At 43.7% G+C, this 27,701-nt stretch overlaps 1 protein-coding gene across 11 annotated transcripts in view; it reads left to right on the top strand.

Moving 5' to 3' along the window:
- NEK1 (NIMA related kinase 1) overlaps positions 1 to 27,701 on the top strand; it is a 118,362-nt gene that overhangs the window by 32,994 nt on the left and 57,667 nt on the right. For 8 of the 11 annotated variants that reach the window (XM_075066367.1, XM_032803643.2, XM_075066368.1 and 5 more), the window contains 8 exons: positions 487 to 644; positions 8,911 to 8,970; positions 9,260 to 9,319; positions 9,449 to 9,496; positions 9,596 to 9,670; positions 15,038 to 15,216; positions 15,297 to 15,428; positions 27,394 to 27,496. In XM_075066367.1, coding sequence (XP_074922468.1) covers positions 487 to 644; positions 8,911 to 8,970; positions 9,260 to 9,319; positions 9,449 to 9,496; positions 9,596 to 9,670; positions 15,038 to 15,216; positions 15,297 to 15,428; positions 27,394 to 27,496 — 815 coding nt within the window. The remainder of the gene's footprint in view (positions 1 to 486; positions 645 to 8,910; positions 8,971 to 9,259; positions 9,320 to 9,448; positions 9,497 to 9,595; positions 9,671 to 15,037; positions 15,217 to 15,296; positions 15,429 to 27,393; positions 27,497 to 27,701) is intronic. The other 3 variants (XM_032803645.2, XM_032803644.2, XM_032803641.2) reach the window with 2 other exon arrangements.

Genomic DNA, 27,701 nt, shown 5'->3' with positions numbered 1-27,701 from the left:
AGATTTTTTGGCTCCCAAGGACTGCGTTATATTGGGGTAGAGGTGTGATGTAGAGACCAGTGTGAGTATCCTTTGGGCTTGATACAATTGCATCTGGTTTATTCAAACAAATTGCTGGAGGGGGAGAGGAAGACTTGTGAAGACACTACTGGAGCACATTTGTGTCCTAGGCCGGGTATCTTGGGTATTTGAAATTTCCCTTGCTCTACTTCTGTGGGGAGAGGAGATGATTTTTACTTTTCGGAGGGGAAGTATCTCAACTGGGAAGAAGATGCTATATTGTTAGTTGTCTAATGAAAGTGGGAAAGGCTTGCAGTGAAGTTGTGCCCCTTTCTCAAATGAATACTCTGAATTTAGTCCGAGACTTTTGTCTTGATAACAGGTCAGGTAACCTGAGACAGAGCAATGCAACAATATCCAAAGAAAACCAGTTTGTAAGTTTAACTATGAGACAAACAATTCACATTTCTTCCTTTTGTTGTTTAGTAAAAAGACCAGCTCAAGGACAAATCTGTGCTTCAGCTGTGCCAGCTCAGAAAATTACTAAACCTGCTGCAAAATATGGAGTGCCTTTAATGATCAAGAAATCTGGTGACGCATCTAAAAAATTTCATGAGAAGAAACCATTAGCTAAATTTAGACAGGTGAGGGCACAGGAGTGGTAATAATGAAGGTACATAATTCCAGAAGTTTGTTTTCATTAACTAATTTGATTTACCTTACTTAAACTACTTAAAATACTAGTCACTAATATCATATTATAGTTGCTTTTCATTTATATCTGTTTTGTTTCATTTACATCTGTGTAGATGTGTGTATTGACACACATCTACACAGGAAATAGTTGCATTAGGTAAACCAAATATATGCTTGATTTTATTTATTTCTTATTATTATTTTGTAAGAAGATGTTGCAGAACTTGGGAGAATACTATCAGTTGTTTGATTTGGAATGCTACTTAAGTTGGCTGCAGCTTGAATGGTTTCAGTAACCTCATTTTGTGGCAGTCTTACGAATACAGTAACTTACAAGTGAAGTTTACAGAGCCCCTTGAACTATTTTTAATAGTCACTATTCAGAGTATTCTCTGTTCCTCTATTTCTTCATCTGTAAAATGGGGATAATGATACTGACCTCCTTTTGTAAGTCCCTTTGAGATCTATTGATGGAAAAGCACTATATAAGAGCTTGGTATTATTACTACTTAGATATTTTTCTGGTTAATCCATTTGATGTTCAGATTTATTTCTCTCTATTAGTAAGTATACTTGTTCCATATTCAGCACTTTTTTCAAACTTAAACATACAATGTGATCAGTAGATAAGAACGGCCTTACTGGGTCAGATGAAGGGTCCATCTAGCCCAGTATGCTGTCTTCTGACAATGGCCAGTGCCAGGTGGCCCAAAGGGAATGAGCAGAACATCAAGTGATCCATTTTCTGTTGCTCATTCCCAGCTTCTGGCAAACATATGGCACATCTAAGCAAATTGTCTGTGTTAATACACAATATGTGCCCCATAATGTACTGGGCTCTTCAGAGAATGCAGAAGTTGAACTAGACTGAGGAGGAAGGTACCTCTAAATGAGTAGATCCTCTTCTAAAGAAACTGCATTTGTATGGGGGGTGTAACAAAATCCTGGCAAAACAAAATTAGGAAGCTAGTAGGCTATCCTTTGAACTGATTATTATTTAAAAGGTTCCATATGTTTTGAAGGGGGTGCCACTGGACTCTGTGAACAAAACCCAATTCTGTGTTTGAAATTTGAATGGCATTTGTGATCTTAATAATGGATTTTAAAAGTAGAGGGAGGATAAAAATGTGTTTTGAGAAGAAAAATTGGCAATATGGTGTGGAATGGGGCCAGAGTGATACAGATATATCTGGCAAAGCCATGCTGTTTGAAGACTCAACCTATTCAAGTTTCACTTTAAAATAAAACTAAAAGTAAAACACTACTCTGTGTATACAAAATTTAAGAAATTCAAAGCGGTGGTGTCTGCAGTAAGTGGAACTCTACTATATTGTTCCTGCTTCTTTCAGTGATTGACTGTGACCTTGTATAAAGTGACAGGCAAAGTATATGTTTTAAATATCTACTTAACTGAACAGAGGGAGCCAAGGGGACAAGATTATACCAGAAAACCATGACCCTTTTTCAGCAAACCGAAGAGCACGTCTCTAAATATAGTAGAATCTCAGAGTTACGAACACCTCAGGAATGGAGAGTGTTCTTAATTCTGAAATGTTTGTAACTCTGAGCAAACTGTTATGGTTGTTATTTCAAAAGTTAATAACTGAACATTGACTTCGTACAGCTTTGAAACTTTGCTATGCAGAAGAAAAATGTTGCTTTTAACCATCTTAATTTAAATGAAACAAGCACAGAAAGTTTCCTTACCGTGTCAAATCTTTTTTTAAACTTTCTCTTTTTTAATAGTTTAACACAATACTGTACTGTATTTGTGTTTTACTTTTTTTTTTCTACTGCTGCCTGATTGCGTACTACTTCGAGTGATTGCTCATGTGTATTCCACAATAGGTGTGCGTGCTTGTCACGTGCGCCGGTGCCAGAAGTTTTTCCCTAGCAGTACTCATAGGGGAGCGCCCTTAGCAGCCCCTGGCGTGGTGCCTCCATGGTGCAGTGTAAGGGACACTGCATGCTCCCCCCACCCTCAGTTTATTCTTGCCACCAGTGAAGGTGCTTTGGAACTGCTCTGCTCCAGCTTGCCTGCAGCTTCCCTCCAGAACTCCGGTTCATTCAGAGTAGTAGTACCTGTAGTTGAAGTAGTCAGATTAGTTTAGTGCGCCCAGGCCGGGGCATGCCCCATGCCTGAGGTTTTAAGTCATGTGACACTTGTAGGCGGCCAGTCCAGTGAGTGATCTGCATGTGGACTGTTTATGCTGTTTGGGTGAAACCCATCTCCGCAATCGCTGCAAGATTTTCAGGTCTTTCAAGCCTTGGAACAAGAGAGAAAGAAACATTTCAGATCGGGGCTATCCTGATGGACTTGGTGTTGAAGGCTAAGAAGAGGCCTCCTCTGCTGCAGCACTGGAGCAAAATCTGGGGAGAGGCTAGACCCATGTTGGGTAGTCCTCAGTCCCCATCAGCCTCTAGGCCTCCGAATCAGGTCGAGCGGGGTAGCCTGGCCCATTTGGAGCAGGCTTCCCTGGATTTCTGGATGCCCTTCATGCAGGAGGCCCTGCAAGCGACCCGTGACATTATGCCCATGCCTGTACCAGGGGCACTGCCAAAGCTGGCTCTGTGGCCTGGAGGCAAGCCACCGCTGGGATCTCCGCAGTTGCCCCTGGCTTGGTATCGTTCGCAGTTGAGGGAATGTTCCCGATACTGTTGGCCACTCAGCGACCTTCGCGGGTGTAGTCCATGCTGGTTACCGTCGACCCCTACAAGGTTGTCTGGCTGGGTTCCGCCTGACAGGGGCTCCAGGCACCATCCTGCCTCAAGGAGCGGGCCCTCTTGAAACCAAGACAGATGAAACCAAAGGTCTTGGTCTCTGAGGAGCTACTATAGCCAGTCGTGACACGAACCTTGACGCCATTCCCGTTCATCATTTCACTCCAGGACCCTGCTGTGGCACTGCTCCCGCAGTCTCGGGCGTTGATCGCCATCACGGATCCGCCCGTTGGAACCGATCCTGGAGCAGTTGCTACCAGTGGTACTGTTCATCCACTTCGGGATCTCAGTCTCGTGGTTGGCACCGTTCCCGCCACCACCACTTCTCCCGGTCCAGGGACAGCAGCAGGTTGTATGCCAGCGCAGCCGCCCTTCGTAGTCGTCGATGGATGGGACTGGCCAGTCAGGCTGAACAGCCTGCTCTCCCAGTGCCACAGCACATTCAGTGGCACTGGACTCCGTGACCGGCACTGTGATACCAATGGGCCCCATGGCCCCTGACGCAGTCCCTGGTGGGGGCTCGGTGGCTGGAACCTCAGAACGGCCGTTGGCCTCCCTGTCTTAGTCTCGGAGAAGGGAGTAGGTGGAATGTGCATCTTCGGTGCTGTGCCTGGAGGGTGACAAAGTGATGGGTCCTCCAGTAGCGGTGGACGCACAAAGTGCTGCAGCCACCTCCTCACCCTCCCCCACTTCTGTTCCGTGGGATGACTCTAAAGCCCACCAGGAACTATTGAAAAGGGTGACATCAAGCCTCAATCTTCAGGCCGAGGAGGTGGAGGAGCCCTCGGACTCTTTCTTCAACATCCTATCCACCTCGGTACTGGGCAGGATGGCCCTTCCACTCCATGAAGGGGTGGCAAAAATTTCAGATGTCTTGTGGCAAACCCCGGCTTCCTTGCCCCCCATCTCTAAGAGGGTGGAATATAAGTACTTTGTGCCCACCAAGGGGCATGAATATCTGTACACCTGCCCTGCCTCCAACTCTCCCTGGTGGTCGAGTCGTTCAACCACAGAGAGTAGCAGGTCAACCAGCCCCTACTCCAAAAAATAAAGACTCAAAGAGGCTGGACTTATTTGGGAGGAAAATTTATTTGTCCTCGAGTTGCCAGTTACTGGTGGCGAACCATCAGGCTCTCCTGGGTTGGTATGAGTTCAATCTGTGGGGCACTCTGCCCAAATTCGAGAACTCCCTCCAGGAGTGTGACAAGAAGGAATTCAAAGCTCTGGTGGAGGAGGCTACAGTGGCTGCCAGGGCAGCCTTGCAGGCAGCGTCAGATGTGGCAGATATGTCTGGACGGTCCATGGCCTCCGCGGTGTCCATGAGGAGGGCATTGTGGCTCCTGCGCCTTACTGGACAGCCCAGACAGCAGAAGTCCTTGCAGGCAAGGCCCTGTTTGTGGGACAGATAGACGTGAAGCTGCACAGCCTGAAAGATTCTCACACTACGCTTAAGGCACTGGGCCTCTATGTTCCAGCTCCGGCTAAACCTGAGTTTAAGCCGCAGCAGGCTCCTACCCATTCTAAATATGAGCTCTCTTATAAAAAGTCTCAGGACTATAAAAAAAAAAAAAAAATCCCACAGAGGCAGTCCCGATCTGCCCCCCAACCTGGGTCCTTTGGGGCAAACAGGCAAGAAAACGGCAGTTTTGACAGGATTCCCGGAGGCAACCTACCAGTTCATGCCAGGGATCCACCAGCAATAAAGCTTCCCTTCTTCAACCGGTTGTGTGCTTTTCTCCCAGAGTGGTCGCGGCTGACTTTGGACCATTGGGTTCTCAACACCCTCTCCCAGTGCTACACCCTCCAGTTTACCTTTACGCTGCCCAACCACCCTCTGCCACCGTCCCTCCTGAGGGACCCTTCTCACGAGGCCCTGCTCAAGCAGGAGGTGGGGCGGCTCCTTGGCTTAGGAGTGGTGGAAATGGTGCCAGTGGAGTTCAAAGGCAAGGGCTACTCCTGCTGTTTCCTTATCCCGAAGGCCAAAGGGGGGCTCAGGCCCATCTTGGACCTGCAAGGCCTGAACCAGTACATGGTAAAGCTCAAGTTTTGCATGGTCTCTCTGGCCTCCATCATCCCCTCCCTAGATCCCAGAGACTGGTACGCCACCCTTGATCTGCAGGACGCGTACTTCCACATTCATATATTTGAGGGGCACAGGTGCTTCCTCCATTTAATGGTTGGGCAGGAGCACTACCAATTTATGGTCCTCCCGTTTGGCCTGTCCACTGCTCCCAGGGTATTCACAAAGTATTCACAAAGTGCACATCTGTGGTGGCGGCCGCCTACCTCAGACTGGTTGATCAAGGACAGCTTCCAGTCGCAGGTGTTCCTCCTGTCCACGTGCGCCATCCTGAGCCTGTTAAACTCTATGCGCTGTACCAGGACTATCAGTGCAGTCCTGGATGCAACATCAGCTAGGGCCTCCCTCCCACCAGACATATTCCAGTCCTTGAAAGGACTCATCGACACAGTCACAAGGTTTCCCATGACGACAGGCAGAGTGTGTCTCCAGCTCCTGGGTTACATGTCGGTGTGCATGTATGTGGTTTGCTATACTAGACTCAGGATGAGGCCCCTCCAGCTCTGATTGGCCTTGGTGTTCTCCCAGGCCAGGGACAGGATGGACAGGGTCCTCACAGTGGCTGAGCCAGTCAGTGCTCGCCTCCCTACAATGGTGATCCTCCCCAGGAAACATGCTCCACGGGGTCCCGTTCAGGGGCAAGCCCCTGTCAGTGGAGCTAGTCTCCGATGCATTGGACCTGGGGAGGGGAGCCCATGTAGAGGACATTCAGACCCAAGGTCTGTGGTCCCCACAGGACCTTGCCCTGCATATAAACGTCAAGGAACTCAGGTCGGTCCAACTGGCGTGCATGGCCTTCTGCTTGCACCTGAAGAGCAGAGTGGTCAGGGTTCTCTTGGACAACATGGCCTCAGTGTTTTACATCAATAGGCAATGTGGGGCCCGGTCCTCTGCCTTCTGCCAGGAAGCCCTCAGGCTGTGGGACTTCTGTATAGCCCATGACTTTTGCCTACCACCTACTGGGCACCCGGAACTCGTGGGCAAATTGCCTGAGCCGAGACTTTTCCTCTCAGCACGAGTAATCTCTACACCCAGAGGTGGTGCACAGTTTTTTCCAAGAGTAGGGAATTCCCCACATGGACCTATTTGCAACTCAGCAGAACCACTGATCTTCTCAGTTCTGCTCCGGAGGGGGTGCTTTCTCCGATACCTTCTTCCTATCCTGGTCAGGCCAGCTTCTCTGTGCCTTGCCCCTGTTTCCGCTGATCAGCATGGTCTTAGAAAAGATAAAGATGGACAGGGCCAGGGTCCTCCTGGTTGCCCCAGCATGGCCCAGGCAACATTGGTACAGGACCTTCACAAGCCTGATGGTTGCCCCGCCGTGGCCATGGCTGTTGCCGTCCCGCCCGGACCTCCTCTCCCAGGACCAGGGCTGCCTCCTCTACCCCAATTTAGCAGCACTCCACCTCATGGCGTGGCTGCTCAATTGTTAGGTGGGAGGAAAGGATGTGCTCAGAAAGGGCTCAGTGCATCCTCTTGGAAAACAGGCAACCCTCCACGCGTCGGGCCTACTTGGCAAAGTGGTCTCAGTTTTCCCGGTGGGCAGCTGAGCGGGGCATTTCCTCTGTGGCTGTCCCAATCCAGCTAGTTTTGGACTATCTCCTTCATCTTAGAGCCCAAGGCCTGGCACACTTGTCCCAAGGCCTGGCACACTTGTCCAACATGGCTTCCAGCCTGCCAATTCAGGGGCATGCAGTATTCTCCCACGCTATGACTGGCCGATTCCTGAAAAGGTTGGATCATCTCTTCCCGTACGTTAGGCCCCCATTCCTGCAGTGGGACCTGAACTTGATGCTGGCCTGGTTGACGGGTCGCTCCTTTAAAGCCATTGGCTACTTGCTCCTGATGGCATCTCTCGTGGAAGGTAGCCTTCCTGGTAGTGATCATGTCAACTAGACGGGTCTTGGAACTCAGAGCCCTGAACTCTGAGCCCCTATGCATGGTGTTCTATACAGATAAGGTCCAACTCTGTCCACATCCTTCGTTCCTCCTGAAGGTGGTCTCTGCCTACCACATGAGTCAGGATGTTTTCCTGCTGGTTATGTGCCCCAAGCCACATGAGTTCAGCGAGGAGCGCCACCTTCACACACTTGATGTGAAACAGGCTCTGGCCTTTTACCTGGACTGGACTAGGAAGTCTTTGCAGCTGTTCATTGCCTTGGCCGAACGCATGAGGGATCAGCCGATCTCCACTCAGCGGCTCTCCAACTGGATCACCTCGTGCATCCATAACTGTTATGACCTAGCGGGAATTCCTCCGCCCTCAATTGTGAGGGCACACCCGACTAGGGTGCAAGCCTCATCAGCTGCCCTTTTACCCTATGTCCCCATTCAGGACATTTGCAGGGCTGCCACATGGTCTTCAGTTCACACGTTCACCTCGCTTTATGCGTTCGTCTCTGAGACCAGGGAGGACGCTGGATTCGGCAGGGCTGTGCTCTGTCCTGACAATTTGTGAACTCCTACCCACCTCCAACCGATATAGCTTGGAATCACCTATTGTGGAATACACATGAGCAATCACTCAAAGAAGAAAAGGTAGTTACCTTTTCCGTAACTCGTGTTCTTTGAGATGTGTTGCTCATGTCTGTTCCACATCCAGCCCTCCTTCCCCTCTGTTGGAGTTGTCTGGCAAGAAGAAACTGAGGATGGGGTGAGTGCGCAGCGTCCCTTATACTGTGCCATGGAGGCACCACTCCAGGGGTCGCTGGGGCGCTCCCTTATGGGTACTGCTAGGGGAAGAACTTCCAGCACTGGCGCATGTGGCAAGCATGCACAACTATTGTGGAATACATATGAGTAATACATCTTGAACACCAGTTACAGAAAAGGTAACTGTCTTTTTCCTGTTCCAAAGCAGGTGTGTGTTTGACTGGTCAGTTTGTCAGTTTGTAACTCTAGTGTTTGTCACTCCGAAGTTCTGCTGTACATAAATACCAGTTAGCAGTATTACATAAGAATGAAGTATTAACTATAGTTTGAACAAAATCTGTAGTTGGAAATTTTGAGGCCAACTTGTTTTCCCAGTGAGCACTCTCATTGATATCTCCAGGGACCTTCAGCTTGTTAAGGAGGAGGGCATAGAGGATCAGTGAGCATTTGATATTCTCAGAGAAGGGAAATTAACAAGAAAGATAAAACTGAGCTTTTAAAACTATTTGCTCATTTGTTTTGACCAGATAGAACCCATGGTCAAGAGCAAATGAAGAATTACAATGAAACTCACCCTAGATCTTAACAGCATCTTCTGTTTCAGGCATACTTCTGAATAATAAATGAAACTGCATTGTGAAATATTGTTAGATTTTAAATTAGTGCTCTCTCACTTCCTGACTTCACTTTCCTATTATTTTTGGGATCTAGAAAGTACCATGCACTGACATACCTAATTTGTAGTTTTACCTTTTATTTAGGCCCATCCAACTCCAATGAAGAAAATGAATCCAAGAGAAGAAAGGAAGAAAATGTTTGAGGTATAAAGACTCCCATATACCTGTTTTCAAGCTACATCAAAACCAAAACCAGAACAAAAATTTAAAAAATGCAGAATAAAACCTCCAAACCTTTTCTCCTTATTTCTTTCCTCCAAATATCCTCTAACTTCTTAATTTTTGCCTTCCTGGGCATGCCTCTGCCACTGGAGTACTAACCTTCTTGATCTAAAAATTTGCTGAAAGTAGTATTCATTGATTAAATTGATAAATTAAATATATACACACACATACATTCTCTCTCTCTCTCTCTCTCTCTCATATTTTTCAGGAAGCTGCAAAAAAGAGAAGATTCGAGTTACTTGAGAAGGAAAAACGACAAAGAGACCAGGTAGACAAAATACTTTGGCTTTTTTTCTATTTACAATGATGCTTTAAGTAATAAAATGTTCCTTTGTGAAGTGTGTCATAAATTACCTCAGAATATATAGTTTAATATTCCAACTGTTCAAATTTGCAGATTGGTTTATTGAAAGCTGATCAGATAAGAAGACTGGAAAAGGAAAGGGTAAACTATGTTTAAATTTTATTTTTAACGGTGAAATTGAATTTTTATTAAAAAAATGAATACTTGAACTTTTATTTCCCTTTTTTTTGTCTTCTCCAGATGGAACGGATAAACAGATCCAGGGAACAAGGCTGGAGAAATGTGCTCAGTTCAGGTGGAAGTGGTGAAGTTAAGGTTGGCAGCAGATGCTGGAATATACAGCACAATCTTTTCTCTCCCTTTTATCTGTCTTCCATGGCATGTTCTTTTCTCCATAACACATAGATACTTATCTACATATGCGGCTACCCCTAGTACTAATCTATGAACAGTCTTAGCGATACTGAATAATGGCCCCCTTCACATACCCAACTTCTTGGTGTTTCAGTACTTTTTTCTGATTTCTAAGGTATTCCATCAAATTTTTGTATCATCGTTCACACACCCCATTTGTTTCCTTCCTTCTCCCATTCCTCCCTCTTGTCCTTTTTCTATAGTGAATCTATGCATGAAACAACCTTCTTCTCTTTGTTCAAATACCTCACATTTTTCTGTCTAGGTATTTTTATGGCCCCCAACAACGTAGTATCTGAGCCCCTCCCCTATGAGAGATTTGTGGTGGTCCTTTCTGCCTTTTGAGTCCATAGGAAAAATTGCTTGCCTAATTTATCAGTAACAAGTGTTTGTGTGAATAACTTGCTGAGAGAAAGTTGAGACTGAAGAAATGAGTTTTGCATTGGTTCTGAAAGAAGTGAGGTCTGTTGTATTAATTTAGATGGAATATAGGAGAGTAAAGATGCTAAATAAACGTAGTTAGTGTTTAACATTGAACAGTGTTTGGGGTTCGGTATGCAGGGGCAAATACAGTATTATGGCAAATACAGTATTCTGTATCCTATTATGGCAAATACAGTATTAAAAATTCTTTTAACTTTTATTAAAGATATAGAAAAGAAAGCATTTGAAATGTCAAGTATTTAGTAGGGCTTTTAATTTTTTGATACTGGAATTTTAGAAGAGGTTTGAGGATTTTTTGGTGTAAAAGATAATAAATTGGTTGAGATGAGCTGGAGCTGCTGTTAAAATAAAAACAAAATCAGACATTAGGTGATGGGTAGGAGCTGGTAGAGTGGCCATCATGTTTGGATGATGATGATGATTATTATTATTTATTATTTGCCTAGTTTGGTTAGGACGCTTTTTGGGATTAGGATGAAGGTCTGGGGTTTTAGGAAGTGATGGAGGAGGCAGCCATGATGGTGAAGCTTACATTAGCACCTGGTATTTTATTTATTCATTTTACTTTTTAAAAAAAGTGATGTTGGTAGAATAGCTCATTTCTCTCGTTATTTTGTTAACTAATTAGGCTAAATTTTTGATGCACTCATTTTAGTTGATTGATTTTTAGAAAGGTCTTCGCTTTTGCAAGAGTGACTTATGTAGTTTAGATCTGGAGAAAGTTCTGTTTTGCATGCTTGTGGGGCTCTCCTAGTGGGTGGTAGTTACCTGGGAACATGATTGTTGTGGGAAGTCAGACACACACTGTGTGACTGTCTCTCCCAGTGCACAGATCAAAGTAGTGGAGAAGTGTTCATGGCAATTTATATTGCTAAACAAATGAAAGGCTGTACTTTCCACTAGTTACAGCTTGCTCAGAACACAGAGGTTTCACTGCTAGATATGAGACATGGGTGGATCACAATGATCAGGTTTTGCGTGTTTTGCTTTTTACAGAACAAGAATGTGAGGAAACTGCATGCGCACATCTTCGTCCCGCATGACTGTGTACTCACTATATGCAAACATGCAAGGCCTAGCTATATACATGCTAGTACTCTCATTGCTGGCCTGTTTCCAAACCTAAAAAATGGTGAGCACTGCTAGAAGGCTTACAAACTATTCAAAGAAATACTGTTTTCTTTTAGACTACATATTCTCCCCCCTTTAAATGTAAAAGGACATAAAGTTACGAATCAAGTATTCTTAAAATATTAAGAAATAAATATGTTAAACGTGAGAGGTGGTTTACATCTTCTCTCTAGATAACATCTCATGGACATTATATCAGGGTCTGGACTTGGTGGTGTAACTGAATCAGAAACATCTTCCTGATTTGTAATGCTAAGGTCACTTGTAGAAACAGGGATATGAGCATCACTGGTAACATCACAAGTCGCTGTTTACGGTTGTATTGTAGGCTTGGTGCTTGCAATAGGCATTGCTAGTGTAGGACATCTTGAAAACTGGTTTACATGTTTGGTGGCACTTCTATCCAATGAGACAGAGGATCAGTCTATGATGTCATCATTCTGGGTTTCCATGAATTATCTCAGTCTTTTAATAAGACAGGTTTTCTTGTGGAAAAGTTTACATCTGGGTGTGCACAATTTCGCTTTTGATCATTGTTTTTTAAGCATCTCTCTGTAGATTGAGTTTAATGAGTCCATATGAAACTCAAATGATGTTCTACAAACAATGTTGGTATCAGATTTGTGATGGCATGCACTTCCTTTCTAGAAGCCAAGAAAAGATTTGCTATCGTATGTTGTAAACTGCTGTTATCCAGAACTATAGCATGTATCACTTGCTTGAGTATTTGGATAAACCAAAACTGTGAATTGAAATAATCCCCTTTACATGTGCGAATTGTGAGGTACTTCTTATCACTGTCTTCAGTTTCCATTTGTTGTTGGTAGGGTTGGGCAATGTCTTACCACCAGTTAAGGATGCAAATGTATGAGTACTTGGAAATAATCACAGCTACTGACTGCCCTGTTTTTCCTCATTACTGGTGCTATAGAGGTGCTCCTTACTCTTGGATAAAATTCTAGAGTACTATAAGTGCTGTAGTTCTGCTTCTGCTTGTGACTGTATCACAAAAGGTACTGGCTGTGCTTTGAAAAGTTTAGGAATTACTCCCTTTTTAAAGCACAGTTTTTGTTTTCTTATGTTTTAAAGGTCTGAAACCGTCCTGAAGGATATCAGCTGCCTTCTCCAAAAGTTCAGCTGATTTTTGATTTGTGCTGGAGTCTGGTTGGTTGAACACGCAGGAATTTTATACTTTGCTAGTCTAGCTGAATCTCAGACATCCTCTGCTCAATAGCGCATTGAAGTTTGCATAAATTACAGTAGTGTTTCTGTAATAACAGCCAAGGCCAGCCTTTGGCGGCCTGCCCATGGGGGTGCTGTGCACAAGGTTTGGATTCTCATCTGATCTGGCGAGAGGCAGCAGCAGCATGGGCGAGGGGAAGAGACTCGAGTTGCAGGGCACAGTTGGATGACCAGCTGTCAGAGCCAGGTGACTCCTCTGGAGCAGGGGTGCCCCTCCTCCGCCCTGCTCCACATGTGCAGCTGCTGTTGTTCCTGTACACTCACACCCCGTTCTTCCCTGGAGTTGCCCCTTGCCACTCTGGACTGGGAGTGTCTTCCTATCTGCTCTGTGAGGGGGCTGATAGCAGGGTCTTCCCCTCCATTCCACCCATGTACCCAATTTCCACTAAGTTGGGATGACAGGACGGGGAATGTGTGTGTGCTGCTGCCTCTCTGGGTCCAGAGCTGCTGGCAGCTGCCTGTGTCTGAATGTGTATGCCTGAGTGAGTGAGTGCACTGTCTTTTTAAGAAAGCACCCATGGTCAGGAGTCTGAACTACACACACCCCTCAACACAGTCTCCCAACACACACCAGTGCTCCCTGGATCCAAGTCACTTCTCCAACTGGGATGTGCTGAGGCATCCGGAGCTGCTGCTCTCCTGCCCTCCCCTTACACAGCCCGCAGGGAAAGTGACTTGGATGCAGGAAGCCCTGACATCGCTCCTTGCTCCCCCCCTCACAGGGCCATAGAACTGTGCAGTGTGGAGGAGCAACGGTCTAGTGGGGGGAGCAAGCAGCAATGCCAGCTGCTTTGTGCATCCGGTCAGTTTCCCGACATGGGTGTCGGAAGGGGATTCAAGGGTTAGGGGCAAAGGGGGCAGAGGAGGGGAGTGCAGACGTTGAGGGGAATGGGGTACAGTGCAAGGGTTGGGGGCACAGAAGGGGGGAAGAGATTGGGAGTGAAGGGGGTGTAGGGATTATGGGTGCAGGAGGGACAGCAGGCATTAGGGGCAAAGGGAGCACAGTGCAGGGGTTAGGGGGGAAGGGAGGGTGGGGAGCCCATGGGGCCAGAGGCAGTGAGGGACACCAAAATGCAAGTTTGCCCAGGATGCCATTTTCCCTAAAGCCGGCCCTGACCAGCTGGGCAGGATTTCCACCATGTATGGCTTTTACTAGCAGTGAAGTTTTCTGCAACTTCAGTTGCTTAAGTAGTCTGTGATAATGCTGTGAAATTGCAGAAACTGCAAACCTCTGACCAAACTTCTTCAGTCTTTCTCCATCGACTTGTAATTAAATCTAAATAACACTTTTTTGGTTATACTGAAAATATATTTCCTACTCATGGTGTGCGGGTGCCCCAGCACTGCAATTTGGAATATTTTCACTAACTGTGTACAACAGAAGTTGCACATGTGCTTTTCATGCCCTTGTGCTTCCTCCTCCCTCCGCAACATAAAGAACATGGTGACCCACTTAGTTCCTTCAGACCACCTTAAGAAGAACAGCTGAAAAAACCCTAGTGTTGCTTGATTACTTTATCCTCATCTCCACTTGAAAGTAGGTCCGGAGGGATAGCTCAGTGGTTTGAGCATTAGCCTGCTAAACCCAGGGTTGTGAATTCAGTCCTTGAGGAGACCATTGAGGGATCTGGGGTGTTAAAATAAATAAATAAATAAATCTGTATGGGGATTTATCCTGCTTTGAGCAGAGGGTTGGACTAAATGATCTCCTGAGGTTCCTTCCAACCCTGATATTCTACAGTGCTCAGGGGTGTGAAATTCAGACCTCTGAGTGCTGAAGCTATGCTAACCGGTTCCCCCCAAAGTAGATGCCACTAGGTCAATGGAAGAATTAAAATAAATAGGCTCCTGAGGCAATTATAGGCTAGTGTAACCAGATGTCCCAATTTTATAGGGACAGTCGCAATATTTGGGGCTTTTTCTTATATAGGCTCCTATTACCCCCACCCCCTCTCATACTTGCTATCTGATCACCCTATTATAGACTAGTAAGCCTAACTTTAGGACCCAGCAAATTGCTGAAGCTATAATAAAGAGCAAAATTATCAGGCTAATTTTTATCACTCTTTTTTACCATTATACTTTTATAATGATAGCACTGTCCCTCTTTTCTTGATTCAGTTCCTTCACTGTGATAAAGTACTTACTCTTTGATGGTGTAGTTTATTGATTTTGAAATGGGATTATTTCCTTTTATAGTAGAGGGTCAGAAATACTGTTATGTGGTAAATATAGCACATAGAATTTAACTGCTGATGGAGGATAATAAAATGTTAATGTTGCATGAGTGTAAGAGTTTAAATCTTCCTACTCTGTGCTAAAACAGGTACATTTTGGACATATTAAACTTTAGGAAGAAATCCTGATTTGTTGTTGTTTTTTATTAAGACTAGTGGACGCTGCCAGGGTTTATTAGGACAAGGATGTGAGAGTTCTTTATTTAATTCCCAGGCACCATTTTTTGGTGGTGGAGGAGGTGCTGGGCCTTCCCCTGTGCCTGCCAGAGGACAGTATGAACACTACCATGCTATCTTTGACCAGATGCAACAGCAAAAGGAAAATATTAAAGTAGGTGAGGAGAGAGAAACCAGATGGAGAGCAGAAATGCGAAGTCAGGAAGCTGTTGAAAGGTATGACTACCTTACATTAGAGTTGCATGTGCTCTGCTTTGATGAAAGTAATGAAAGTTACTGTACATATTTATCTACAGAGGAGTTCCACCTGGAGTACGTCCAGGAGTTCCTAATGGGCCTGATGGTCATCACCATTTACCAGATGCTGATGCAATTAGGAAAAAAATCAAAAGATTGAAGGAGGTGTCTAAACAAGCCAATGCAAACAGGTTGGATTGTGATAATCTGTGAATGCATCTCTACGTGTTAGATTTTTGTCCTATGTTGTGTTTAGCTTAATCCTAGACACTTTTGAAAACCATTTTTATCCATTGATGCTGTTTTGTCTGTTCATGTGTTGGTTTCTCACAGAATGCATAACCCTTTTAGAATCATTGGTGTCTTAGTTCCTACTGAAGATGGCCAATGTGTTATGTATCTTATCATGCTTGCAGCTGATTCTACCATTTCTTCCAGTGCTTATGGGTGAAATCATTAGTAAATCTAGCTACTATGTATGCTGACCATTTGCTTTGGTAAAGTCAAGTTGCTAATCGTTACAAATAATTAGTGTGGTAACTAATTACTAGCAACCCTTAAGAGTGCTGTGCTTTTGGTTAAAGACCCAAAATATAAATTACTAATGAAATGACAGCCTGGACTAGCCCAAAAGCCTTTCTTTCTGCCAGCTGTCCTGGGGTATTCCCTCCTTTTCCCAACTCTTCCTGTTACCTCACCTGTTTGATTTTCTTAGTGTGGAAGTGTTCTTATAAAACTCACCACTAGCATGCTTCTTTTACTGCAGGGGTTCTCAAACTGGGGGTTGGGACCCCTCGGGGTCGTGAGGTTATTACATGGGGGGTTGCGAGCTGTCAGCCTCCACCCCAAACCCCACTTTGTCTCCAGCATTTATAATAGTGTTAAATATTTTAAAAAGTGTTTTTAATTTATAAGGGGGATTGGACACAGAGGCTTGCTATGTGAAAGGGGTCACCAGTACAAAAGTTGGAGAACCACTGTACTACTGTATTTCCAGTTGCTTTGCTTAAAGCGTGTTGCTCAGGAGAAGACTTTGGAGGAGGAGACTGGGGATGAGTGTAGCTTTCCAACACTGCTGACGAGAAATGGGAAGACAGGGTAATATAGCTAAAAAGAGGGTATGTCATTGTATGATAACAATGTTGTTGAATTGTGGAAGAGTCATTTCTACTTTAATTGTGTGGGGTTTTTTTCCCTACAATTCCTGTAAACATTCTTAAAATAAATGCCTACTCCCAAGTTGAGCTTCTTTTATGATACCCTACCTTTTCCTAGGAGATCTGTTTGATATGACCTCCAAAGGCTATGAATACGCTAGTTAGTTGTGACAGTGCCTTTTTAGCAAGAACAGTGCTAAGTCATAGTTCATTAACCTAGTTTCCCTTGCTAAAGCAGACAGGGTCAAATCTTCTCCCACATCTTTACCTAAAAAGCTGCTGCAGGGAGGAAGGGCTGAAAAATGTGTTCCTCAGAACCTAATTCCCCAGTGATAAAACTGAGGAGTAGCAACAGGTGGGGATGGGAGAAATAGCAGGGCAAGGGTTGGGCTGGAGAACGGGTCAGACTTTAGATAACTAATTTAATAGTATAGAAAAATGTGTGTGATTGCATAACTCAAACTATCATAATCGATATGTCTAAGGGGACCAAGTTAAGCTTGCATATGCAATCTTAACTTTGCCTTTCTGGCTTTTCAGTCCTAAAATTTGTAACATTAATATCATATTATAAAATATCTGTTTAATGAAGTCCTTTACCTTTTTGTGTATTAGCACATAATCACTATCTCTGAATTGTGGAAGACAGGTAAGACTATTGTTGTACTGTGACTGCTTAGGCTCTACCACGCCATCTGGCACACTATCTTCATCCTTGATGACTGGAAGAAAGGTGCTTATTCTGCATCTGTTGAAAAAGGATAAGGCTGAAAAGAGTAACTACAGCAGGGGTTCTCAAACTGGGAGTCAGGACCCGTTGGGGGTCACGAGGCTATTACATGTGGGGTCATGAGCTGTCAGTCTCCACCCCAAACCCCGCTTTTGCCTCCAGCATTTATAATGGTGTTAAATATATAAAAATGTGTTTTTAATTTATAAGAGCGGGCGTTGCACTCAGAAGCTTGCTATGTGAAAGAGGTCACCAGTAGAACGGTTTGAGAACCACTGAACTACAGAGAGATTATGCTGTTGACTTTCCCTTGGTATCCCTTGGAAGATAGTGTCGTTGAGGGAAGAGGCCTGTAATGGAATGGAAATCTGCTTTTGAGTCAGTAGCAGATACGTGGCATGGTTTCCTATCTCCACTGGAGTTTGGCAAGGCTGCGTTCTGTCACCATCGATCAATATCTGCAGTGACTGGTATACTCCTAGGGAAGTTCTGCACCAAAACCCTAAAAATTCAGCGCACAGCATTTTAAAATTCTTCAAAATTCTGTATATTTTATTTTGTCAAGATAACATTATATAATCAGGCCAGTTGAAATTATTTTGGTAATTTATTTCAAAATACCTCTCAGCAATTATGTTTGTAAAAATACAGAATATAGAAAATATAGAAAAATTTCCTCCCAGCAATTGAGAGTTAAAGAAACCCACTTCTTTTCCCCTCTCCCCCTTAGAGACCTCTCCGAGACCAGACATCTACATCCCCTACCCCCTAGATCCCCGCTGTGGGTCACCTCCAGCCCAGACACTTATACTCCCTCCTCCTCCTCCTTCTCCTCCTCTTCCAGAGCCCAGCTGCAGGGTACCCCCAGGCCAGACACCTGAACCCCCCTAAAGCCCAGCTGCAGAGTCATCTCCCCCCACTCAGACACTCACATGCACCCCTTATCCTCCAGAGCTCAGCTGTAGGCCCCCACCCAGCCCAGACACTTGCACCCTGTCCCCACCAAAGGCCAGCCATGCCAGTCCCCAGTACCCAGTCACGGAGGCCTCCCCAAGGCCAGACACATGCACCCCGTAACCCACAGAGCCCAGGAATCCAGAGGGAGAAGCAGCCTGATTCTGCATCCCGGACTTGTTTCCTGCATGGTGCCTCCTTCCTTCAGGGCATGCTGAGAACTGCAGCTTCCAGGAACCCTCCAGCTCCTCCTCTCCACTAGCAAGCAGCTTCCAGGTCGAGTTCACACCTAGCTCTGAATTAACCTGCCAGGATAGGACATCAAGTATGTGGCAAGTGCCAAATATTTGGGAGGCATCATTGCAGGTGCTTGAAGATGCTTGAAAGATAGATGTGGTTCTTCTTTGAGAGCTAGTCCATATACATAGTTCATATTAGTTTAATGTATATCCAGTGCATGCACATAGAAGAAATTTCCAGTCAGTTGTATCTAATGGGATGATGCATGTGTCCTTCCCTTCCTTGTACACTTGATGAAGGTGTAAAGGGTAGAACTTTCCTGTGAGAGACAGTTCCTTCTCTACCACTAGTGGTACCTGTTGGAACTACTCCCTCCAACAAATTTTTTTACTTTAGCTATTACAGCATTTTTTCAGTAGTTACCTCTTCAGGATGCCTTAGAGGAAGAAGAGTTCTCTTCCTCCATCGCTGGTGATGTTGCCGACCATGGCTGACTATGGAAAATCCCTGGGCTTTAAGAACCTCTCATCCTGTGAGGTGTCTGTTCTGCCTTGGTGAGGGGCATGGTGCAGAGTGCTGTGAGATTTGTAGGTCCTTCTCAAAGCAGATCCAGTGCTCGAGAGAGGCATGCCAGAGGATGTTTATTATGGAACAGATATGACCCTGGACTCCAAGTGTCTAGGTTTTTGGAAGTCCAGAGGGCTTCAATTTCTGACCTGGCATCTGCCTAAGACTCTCCCAAGCTGGTGCCTTCCTCATCCAGAAAGCATAGAGACACGTTGCATGTTTTCTAAGGAGAAAAGTGGAAAATTACCCTCTCCAGATCTGACTGCAAGGCATCAGACCACCAGACTGTTGGTCATTAAAGGTGTTTCAAAACTTAAAAAAAAAAAATTAGTTGAGCATTGCAGCCTGTACTAGCAGAACAGAACCACCATACTGGAAGCCCTAGCAACTGTGTCTGTGGTCACTTTAGTGTCCTTGGTACCAAGACATCAGAGTGGCCACTGGCAGCCATGGTACTGTGCAGAAGCTCTACCCTGGTACCAGACATATCATCACCTAAGACTACTTTGCCAGGCCTGGCACCACTATGCCTTTTAGAACTGTACCTTCCTCTGATTCCACTAAGGTTCCTGGATTCAGTAATCTTTTTGCCCCCGTCTTTGGGCCAAGTGCCCCCTATACCTCTGGGAGGAGCACCCTCTTTTCAAGAAGTGGTTCTCTCTTATCGATTGACTCACAGCGAAGTTGCCAATCTTCTCCAGGCAGGTGCTGGGGCTCTGCGGTATCAGTTAAACTGATCGTGTCTTTCTCAATCTATGGCTATTGCCAAAACCCTGATCTAGTCTGGTACCAAGACGGTTGGTGCCAATGCCTAGGGAAAAGACTCTACCTGTCAACATCAGCCCTTCTTCAAGTATAGAAAACTCAAAGCCCAGGGATGCAGACAGTCTCCCTTGAGAAGGAAATCTGCAGGGGGGCAACCTCTCTGTTAAATCTCCCACAGTGGCACTGACCAGGTAGCATACTTGTCTTGGTGCTTGAGGACAGCATACCAGTTACTCTGTGTTCTTTACCCTCTCTTCCTTTTCGCAACTGTCCGGCTTGCTTTCAACAGACCTGATCCAACATCTCAGATGGTTGCGTTTTGGCTGTGGTCCAGAAAGGCTGACCCTCTTCTGGGAGCCCTCCCATGAGACTGCTTCAACATGAAGCATAGCCACTTCTGGTTCTGGATGTGATAGAAGTTCCCCTTCAGTACAAGGGAAGGGGCTTCTAGTCAAGGTATTTCTTTACTTGCAAGAAGTCAGAGTGTTTCGTCTGATTCTAGATGTCAGAGCGTTCAATACTTTTATCTAGCTCAAGCTGGTCTCCCTTGGATCCATCATTCCCTCTCTGGTCCAAAAAGACAAGTAGTTTCTCTTGACCTCAAGGATGCATACTTCCACATAGTGTTTCCTGAAGTATGTGTTGAACAACAGTATTGGGATCTGCCCTTCAGGCTTTTGAGAGCACCTTGTGTTTTCACTGAGTGCATTGCAGTGGTTGCAGCTCATTTCACAAGGGTTCACATTCAAATATTTCCAGACTTGGTTGACTGGCTCATCAGGGGCCACATGCAGTCTCAAGTTTGGAACCACACCGTGTCCATCCTACACTTGTTCACTTGTCTAGACCTCCTTGGAAACAAAATGAAGTCTATATTTAAATTCTATTTGATAAATAGAGTTCATTGGGACTGTATTCAACACAGTCTTGTGACTGCCAACCTGCCGCCTGACAGATTTCATATAAAATACTATATCTGCTGCCACCTGCAGTCCCCACCCCCTTACATGGGTGAGGATTTGCCTCAGGCTTCTGGGTCTCGTGGCAGCGTATATATTTGTTATTTTATACACTGGACTCTGCTTCTGGCCGCTCGAAGCATGGCTATCCTTGGCTTTCTGGCCAAGAAGATGTCATCCAATCAAGGTTATCATAGTTCAGAGCAACTGAAACTCTATTCCCCCTTGGTCATCCAGCCATCACCTCTGTTGGGCAGAGTCCTGCATCTTCCTCCCTTCTGACCAGGATATTCCAGGTTGAACAGTTCCCTGCCTACACTGTTATTCCTCAAATGATAGACTGCCTAAGCAGGCCTGATTTGCTTCTCTCAGAGATGGTAAGCCATATAATGCTAACAGTTAAGTTACCACACAGTTCTTTCTATTCAAGCACTTGTCTTCTTAAGGTAAAATGATTACAGAGAAAACACATTAAAAACAATAAAAGAACTTACATGCATGCTAATAAACTTACCAGAATTCTCTCCTGCACTCCAACAAGGGCTTTGTTTGATGATTACTCCTTCAAACTTCACTCAGAGATTTTTTTTTTTTTCCTGTAGCTACAAGTTCATTGCAGGTTCAGCTCAAAACAAACACCCAAACGGGCCAAAGACCTAACCCTTTCCTGATTGGTGCCTTGCTTGGATCAGAGGTCCTGTCTATTTGCTGGATCAGAAAGAAGACCCTGAGTCAGTTTTAACTCAGGCTGTTAAACCAACAGTCCTTTCTTTGTCTGCTGGTCCATGAAGAATCCAGTTTAAACCAGCATACCCTCTCCAAATAGTGGTAGCCCTCTGGAGGTGTTAAAATCAAGTGAATTTGCCTAACCACACCCACCTTTTAGTTCCTGGAGGGCTGTAGTCCCTCTCCTCCATGGAAATACATACAGTCCCTCAATAGTACATAAACGCTTTGCATTTTAAAAACAATGAATTCATAAAATTCTTAAATTCAGCCTTGCTCAATTCAAGTTGAATTCAATGAGGTTTATTCAAGATATTTGTCACCCTTGTCACAGCATCTCCCCTTGTCAGTCCTTCAGTCACTGGACTGAGGGAAGGACCAGTGCATCATTTGCAAGAGGGTTCCTTACAGCCCAGTTCACACTGAAGGACTATAATCGTTGTTGCCTCCTTGCTTGGATGTGGGACTCAAATGGGGAACTTTAAAACTTAGGACCTCTAGTCCATCACAGAATGGGCCCTGCAAATTGGTGTTCTAGAACTTATGACTATACCCACAGCATGCATAGCCTTCTTTCTGGACATTCAGTGCTGATCAGTATTGGTGATGTCTGACAACATGGCAGCTGTCTTATTTAAACAGATGAGGAGGGGTCAGGTCCTTGGCCTTATGCCGGGAGGATATTTAACTCTGGGTTTTTGTCACACAACAGTACCTTGTCAGCCATCTCCCAGGAGTGGACAACATGAGGGCAGATGGCCTGAGCCGGCATTTTTGTGACAACCACGAGTAGTTGTGCCATCCAAGAGTTCTTCAGGACACCTTTAACCTTTTGAGGGACTCCCCCTACAAGGACCTCTTTGGGAAAGCAGAGCAAGTGTCCCCGCTTCTGTTCATGGGGAGGCCGTATTCCCAGCTTTTTTTCGGATGCCTTTCTCCTCCCTTGAATAGAGGACCTAAATATGTTTCCTTCCATCCCTCTGCTTCTGAGTGTTCTGTGGAAGATCAGGCAAGAGAAAACCAGAGTGGAGAAACATAAATCCACACTGTGTAGAGGTCAAGCGTAGGAGCTGATTACATACAGCGCGGATGGTGTGTCACCTTGCTTATTAGGCTCAGAGACACTGTTAATCAATTCATTAGAATAGAATATATGGATATTTTTTTTTATGGGTGGGGGAAAGTGACGGGGTAGGCAGTTCTACAACCCCAGATAGGTCTAGCAGCAAGACAAGATAGCACAGTAGCCAATGGTTAAAAGGTTACATGATGTTTCCGCCCACGGTCTCACGTTAACGAGTTAAAATTTAATTAATACTTGGATAAATATTAGTATAAAATATATATAAATAAATAAAAATGTTGACTTTTGATTTGGGGTCCATAGGAATGAAGCAACTCCTCTGATTGTCCAACAGATTCATTCCTAGGGGTTAAAGGAAAGAAACAGTGAAAGTATATGGCAATAAAGATTATCTCCTTTGTGACTTAAGGCAGACCTTGGTCTCTTGGAAAGGGAAGTGGGAGGAGGCCATATTTTATACTGACATGTCCTAATCTTTCATAAACTCAAGGTTGGATATGTGGGAAGAACATTTCCCTACAAAAGAAACTAACACAACAGAAACAGAGCTTCTTTGTTCAATTTGCAACTCTGAATAAGACACAGTTATTCAGTACTCGACTCCAACACCTGGCAATTTGCTGGCTAGGCTTATTTTAGCAAAAGCAAGGTTATCTGTTTGCCCCAGCTTTCTCTTCGCTGATCACTATCTGCTAGGCCTTTGGTCTCTTGACCAAACTCAGGACTTTGGGTCTGGAAAAAAGCTGGCACAATCCATATACCAGGTTATATAAAATGCACATGGATTTTAACCCTTCACCCTCATAGCATTGTGGCTGATGCAGATGTGGTTCAGGGACTTCTACAACCTCTCCCTGGTACCATCAGTCCCCCTAGACTCAATCCTCAATTTTGTAGTCCGCAATTGGGGCTTGACCCTTTGCACCCAAACATGAGTGCTCTCCACCTGGTAGCATGGATGCTGGCTGGTTGACACTAGTGGAGTTGGTCTGCTCACAGGATATTTAGAAAATCCTTATTAATAGCAGGAAAACTTCCACTAGGTCCGCGTACTTCTCTAGATTTACAAATGGAGCTTTACAGCATCAGTCTTCCCCTATGCATTCTGGAATACTATAGATTCTGGGCTGCCTCCTGCACTTGAAGAAAAAACTCTGGTCACTTGCTAAGCTCACTCCAGGTTCACTTGGTGACTGTTTCTGCAATTTACTCACCTATAACCAGTTTTCTCTCATCCTCTGGCGAACAACTTACTGAAGAGCATCTTGAGGCTATTCTTACTTTTCAGAAGTCCGGCCCCAACTTGGGATCTTAACTTTTTCCTTCTGAAGCTGGTGGTTTTCCCCCCCCCCCCAACCTTCTAGCCTGTGATTACATACGCTTTACCCTACCTTTCTATGAAATTGGCCTTCCTCTTGGCAGTCAAATCTGCTAGAAGTTGGAGAATGCAAACCCAGATAGCAGGCCATCTTACACTATAAATGTTATCCTATCATTCATACTGACAATCTGGGATGTGGTCTCAGAGACTTCTTCCCGAAGTTGGTGTCTGAATTCCACACTAATGAAAACATCCACTTGTATTCTTTACCAAGTATCATGCTGGTAGAGCAGAGCAAAGATTGTGTACTCTTGATGTATGTAGAGCCATTTTATTCTACCAGGACAAAACACAATCACCCAGGCTCTTCCTTGCATACACAGGGTCAAAGGGCAAGCTGTTTCTACTTGGATTTAGTTGGATTGTCCAGTGCATTAGATCATGTTTCCAACCAGTGGACATGCAGTCGCCTGACAAGCTGTATGCACACTCCATTCTGTAGTTTCTCTAGGAAACCTTCTGTGAGGCTGACAGGCCAGGTGCCAGCGCATGTCAGTGTCTCAGGACAATTAATTTGTATGTGAACATCAAAGAAGGGTTAAGTGTTAGTATGCATTCAAACTAATTAATTTGTATGCTAATAGAAATGAAAGGAGATGGTATTGGTATTGGTATTGTTTTCATCTGCCTATATCATGCTGTTTTTACTATTAGATTATTTCTACATTCTACATTTAATTAAATAACCCTAGATCAAATGAATGTTAATGAAGAGAGTATTCAGGTGTTAGAATCGAAGTGAAACATGGGTGCTGGGCAAGGCTAAAGAACACCAGATTGATGTGTGCAGTTCTTCTCATTTTCATCAGCTGATTCATATCAAGTAGCAGAAGATCAAAAATAAAGCCAAACCCAACAATGGCCTCCACTAGCACTGGTTTGGTTCCAGCAGCTTTCTTGTATGGATATTGTATTAGATAATGCAACACAGCTGCACTTCAAAGCATACATATCAGAGTGCCACTGCATGGCCAGCAACCATGTTGGGCATCAGAAGTTTCGGTGTCACAGTAAGTTTTCGAATGTACTGCCAAGATCACCTACAGCACTTTCTCCAGAGATCAAAGTGGGTGGTGGTTGATGTGCAAGGAGGCCATTTCCTTTTAGGATTTGCCACGATCATGATGGTAATGACATTCACTGTTTTGGTTACTGTTTCCTATGCAGTAACTTGAGCCTTTGTGATGTAGTTAACGTTTTTCCTGCTGCACCCAATAACTGGGCATCTACTCAGTTACATGTGCTACCATCTTGACTTAATTTTTTCTATCTCTGCTACCTATTTCCCTCCTTCCTTCTCCCCAGGCCTTGTCTAGACTAGGAAAATAGGTTATGTTTTTTAAAAACACTGGTTGAAACATGTTACCTAACATATATTTTAACTAGCATTTTTAACCACTAGTCTGAATATGACCAGCCAAAATATTTTAAAGGTTTAAATACTGTCTGCGCTAGCGCTTTAAAAACATGTCTGTTAAACATCTCATGTTAATTAATATGGTTTCAAACATTCCAATTTTTTCAAGTCTAGGTAGGACCAAAAAGATTTCAAGAAATTAAGGCCAACCAGGGTGAGGAAAGAATAGGGTTGAATATGATCTCTTCTAGATCTCAACTTTTCAGAGTGTTTTCATTTACAAATTGGATCATCTTTATACTTAAACCATGCTATTATTCTCAAAAATGTGTGAACTATTCAGTGTATTCCTATAAGCATTACACTGTTTGACTTAGTAATAGTTCACTTGTGTGTGATGTTTTCAACTAAAGGTGAACTGCAAGAATATGAGAGTAGGATGGTTGGTTAAAACAAGAAACTTGCTAAAAGAACAGTAGTTCAGTTGTATTTATTTTTAAATTAGTTCATGCATATATCTAAGTGACTGAAAAACTTTACATGTAGTTGAACAGAGCCTTTCACTAGATCTTAAAACTGTTGTCTTTGTATAATATATTCCATTCCTACAGCACACATTGTGGGTCTAAATGATTACAAATTCATATTACTAGTGATATTTGAGTGAACCTTGCTGCCTGTCAAATATTGACATTTGTATACAATATATGATCGTAAACAAGCTTCTTCTGGTTGGCTACATGTAGTTCTAGAGCCTCATAAAAAGAACATTTATTTTTAGTTAGTTTTCATCATGCTTACAGCAAACAGTAAGTAATGATCTTGATGTGCACTAAAACTTCAAAAAGACTGAACTATACCACATGGTTTTTGGAGCTCAAGATGCTTGCTTTTGTAGTAGAACAATGTTTCTTTTTCTCCAGTATTGTATGTTAATGATCACTTTGGCTGTACATAGTGCTATTGTACACTAGATATGTACTTTTATTTGATTATGGAATTTGTATTTAGTCTAATTGACAGTTTTCTAGCTATGATATTACTTTGTCTTTCACAGCATCAAACAACAATGAAATTTCAGACTTGCACTATATTTCTGGAGATAGTTGGAACACTATTGTTTCCAATAGCATGATTTGAAGCTTGTCTGCCACCAGAAAAAACAGGGTTACAGAGGTGTCAGAGGGGTGTTGAAACCTGACATTTTGCTCTTTGATATTACAGCCTTAGGTAGTGCAGAGGAATGAGGGAGACATGAAAACATGATGCAACCATAATTGATTCACTTGTAAAATCCTCAGGAATAAAACCAAAATATCTTTGCATTACAACGTTATTTCATTCACTTTTTTAACATTTCTAATGTGTGATAAATCACCAGATTGGTACTATACCCATTATACTTTTTGTCATTTTTGTCTAAATTCATACTTTTTCTTCTAAAAAATATTTTATCATGTTACTTTCTATGTCTTAATTTCTAGCTACTGCTTTGCCATGACAACCATGTTGTCTTATTTTTAGTCTTTGGAAAAGTAGTTTCCTGTTCGGGAAAACACCTGTGCTGTAAAATTGTAATATAAGCTAACATGATGTAGTGATATAGAATTGAGGCAGAATTTCTTTATCTCACAAATCAGTTAATAAGAAGTGAACAGTAGTTATCAAACTTTACAGTGGGATACACCTCATCTTAATACAGAGATTGTCTCATACACCATTTCCTTTCCAGGTCAGACTTGCATGCACCACCTCCCATCTGCAGTTGCATAACACCCCTTGGCAACTACAGCAATTGTGCTTACACATTAAAGTATTGTATCTTTGGCTGTCTTTTAATGATGTTTAGCAGCTGGAAATAAGCAGTCAGTGTCAAGTGACCAGCCAGCTGTCTGCAGACCATCTTCAAATATTCTATGAGCCACTAGTGATCCACCTACAATTTGAAAACCTCTGGAATAACTTCATGCTTTAGTAAAAATAACCACATTAGCAAAGTTGTAAGACACCACACTGTGGATGGAAAACACTGTGGGTTGTAATTGCTTTTTCAAAAGTGGGGGCAAACCAAGCACGCTTGAAATGTCTGTGTTTTGTTTTGGCTGGTAAAAGATGTTATTAGATGGTGCCTTCACAGAATGTTGATGACTTTGTTCTCCTGTTTTTGTATGTGAATACATTCATTTTCAATGTGGCATTCAGAAACTTTTAATTGGCATATGTTCCAATTACTCAGGCAAAGAGGATGGGTAGCAGCAGAAAGAGCAAAACAAGTTGAAGAATTCTGGCAACGGAAGAGGGAAGCTATGCAAAACAAAGCTCGTGCTGAAGGACATATGGTATGGGATTTGGTCTTCATATTTGTTTTACTGTATTAATAATGGTTGTTTATGAATATACATCCTTTTGAAAAGTGAGATGTAGTGTTTTTCATTGTCAAACATTTTACTCTCTGGTTTTATGATTAATCAGATGACATGTTTAAAAAAGTACTTTTAACTGTTGCTGATTATCTTATAGTAACAGTTGCATATTGAAGGAGTT

This window comes from Chelonoidis abingdonii, chromosome 5 (assembly GCF_003597395.2).
Source record: "Chelonoidis abingdonii isolate Lonesome George chromosome 5, CheloAbing_2.0, whole genome shotgun sequence".
Lineage (NCBI taxonomy): Eukaryota > Metazoa > Chordata > Testudines > Testudinidae > Chelonoidis > Chelonoidis abingdonii.
This window is presented reverse-complemented; position numbering and strand designations above follow the sequence as displayed.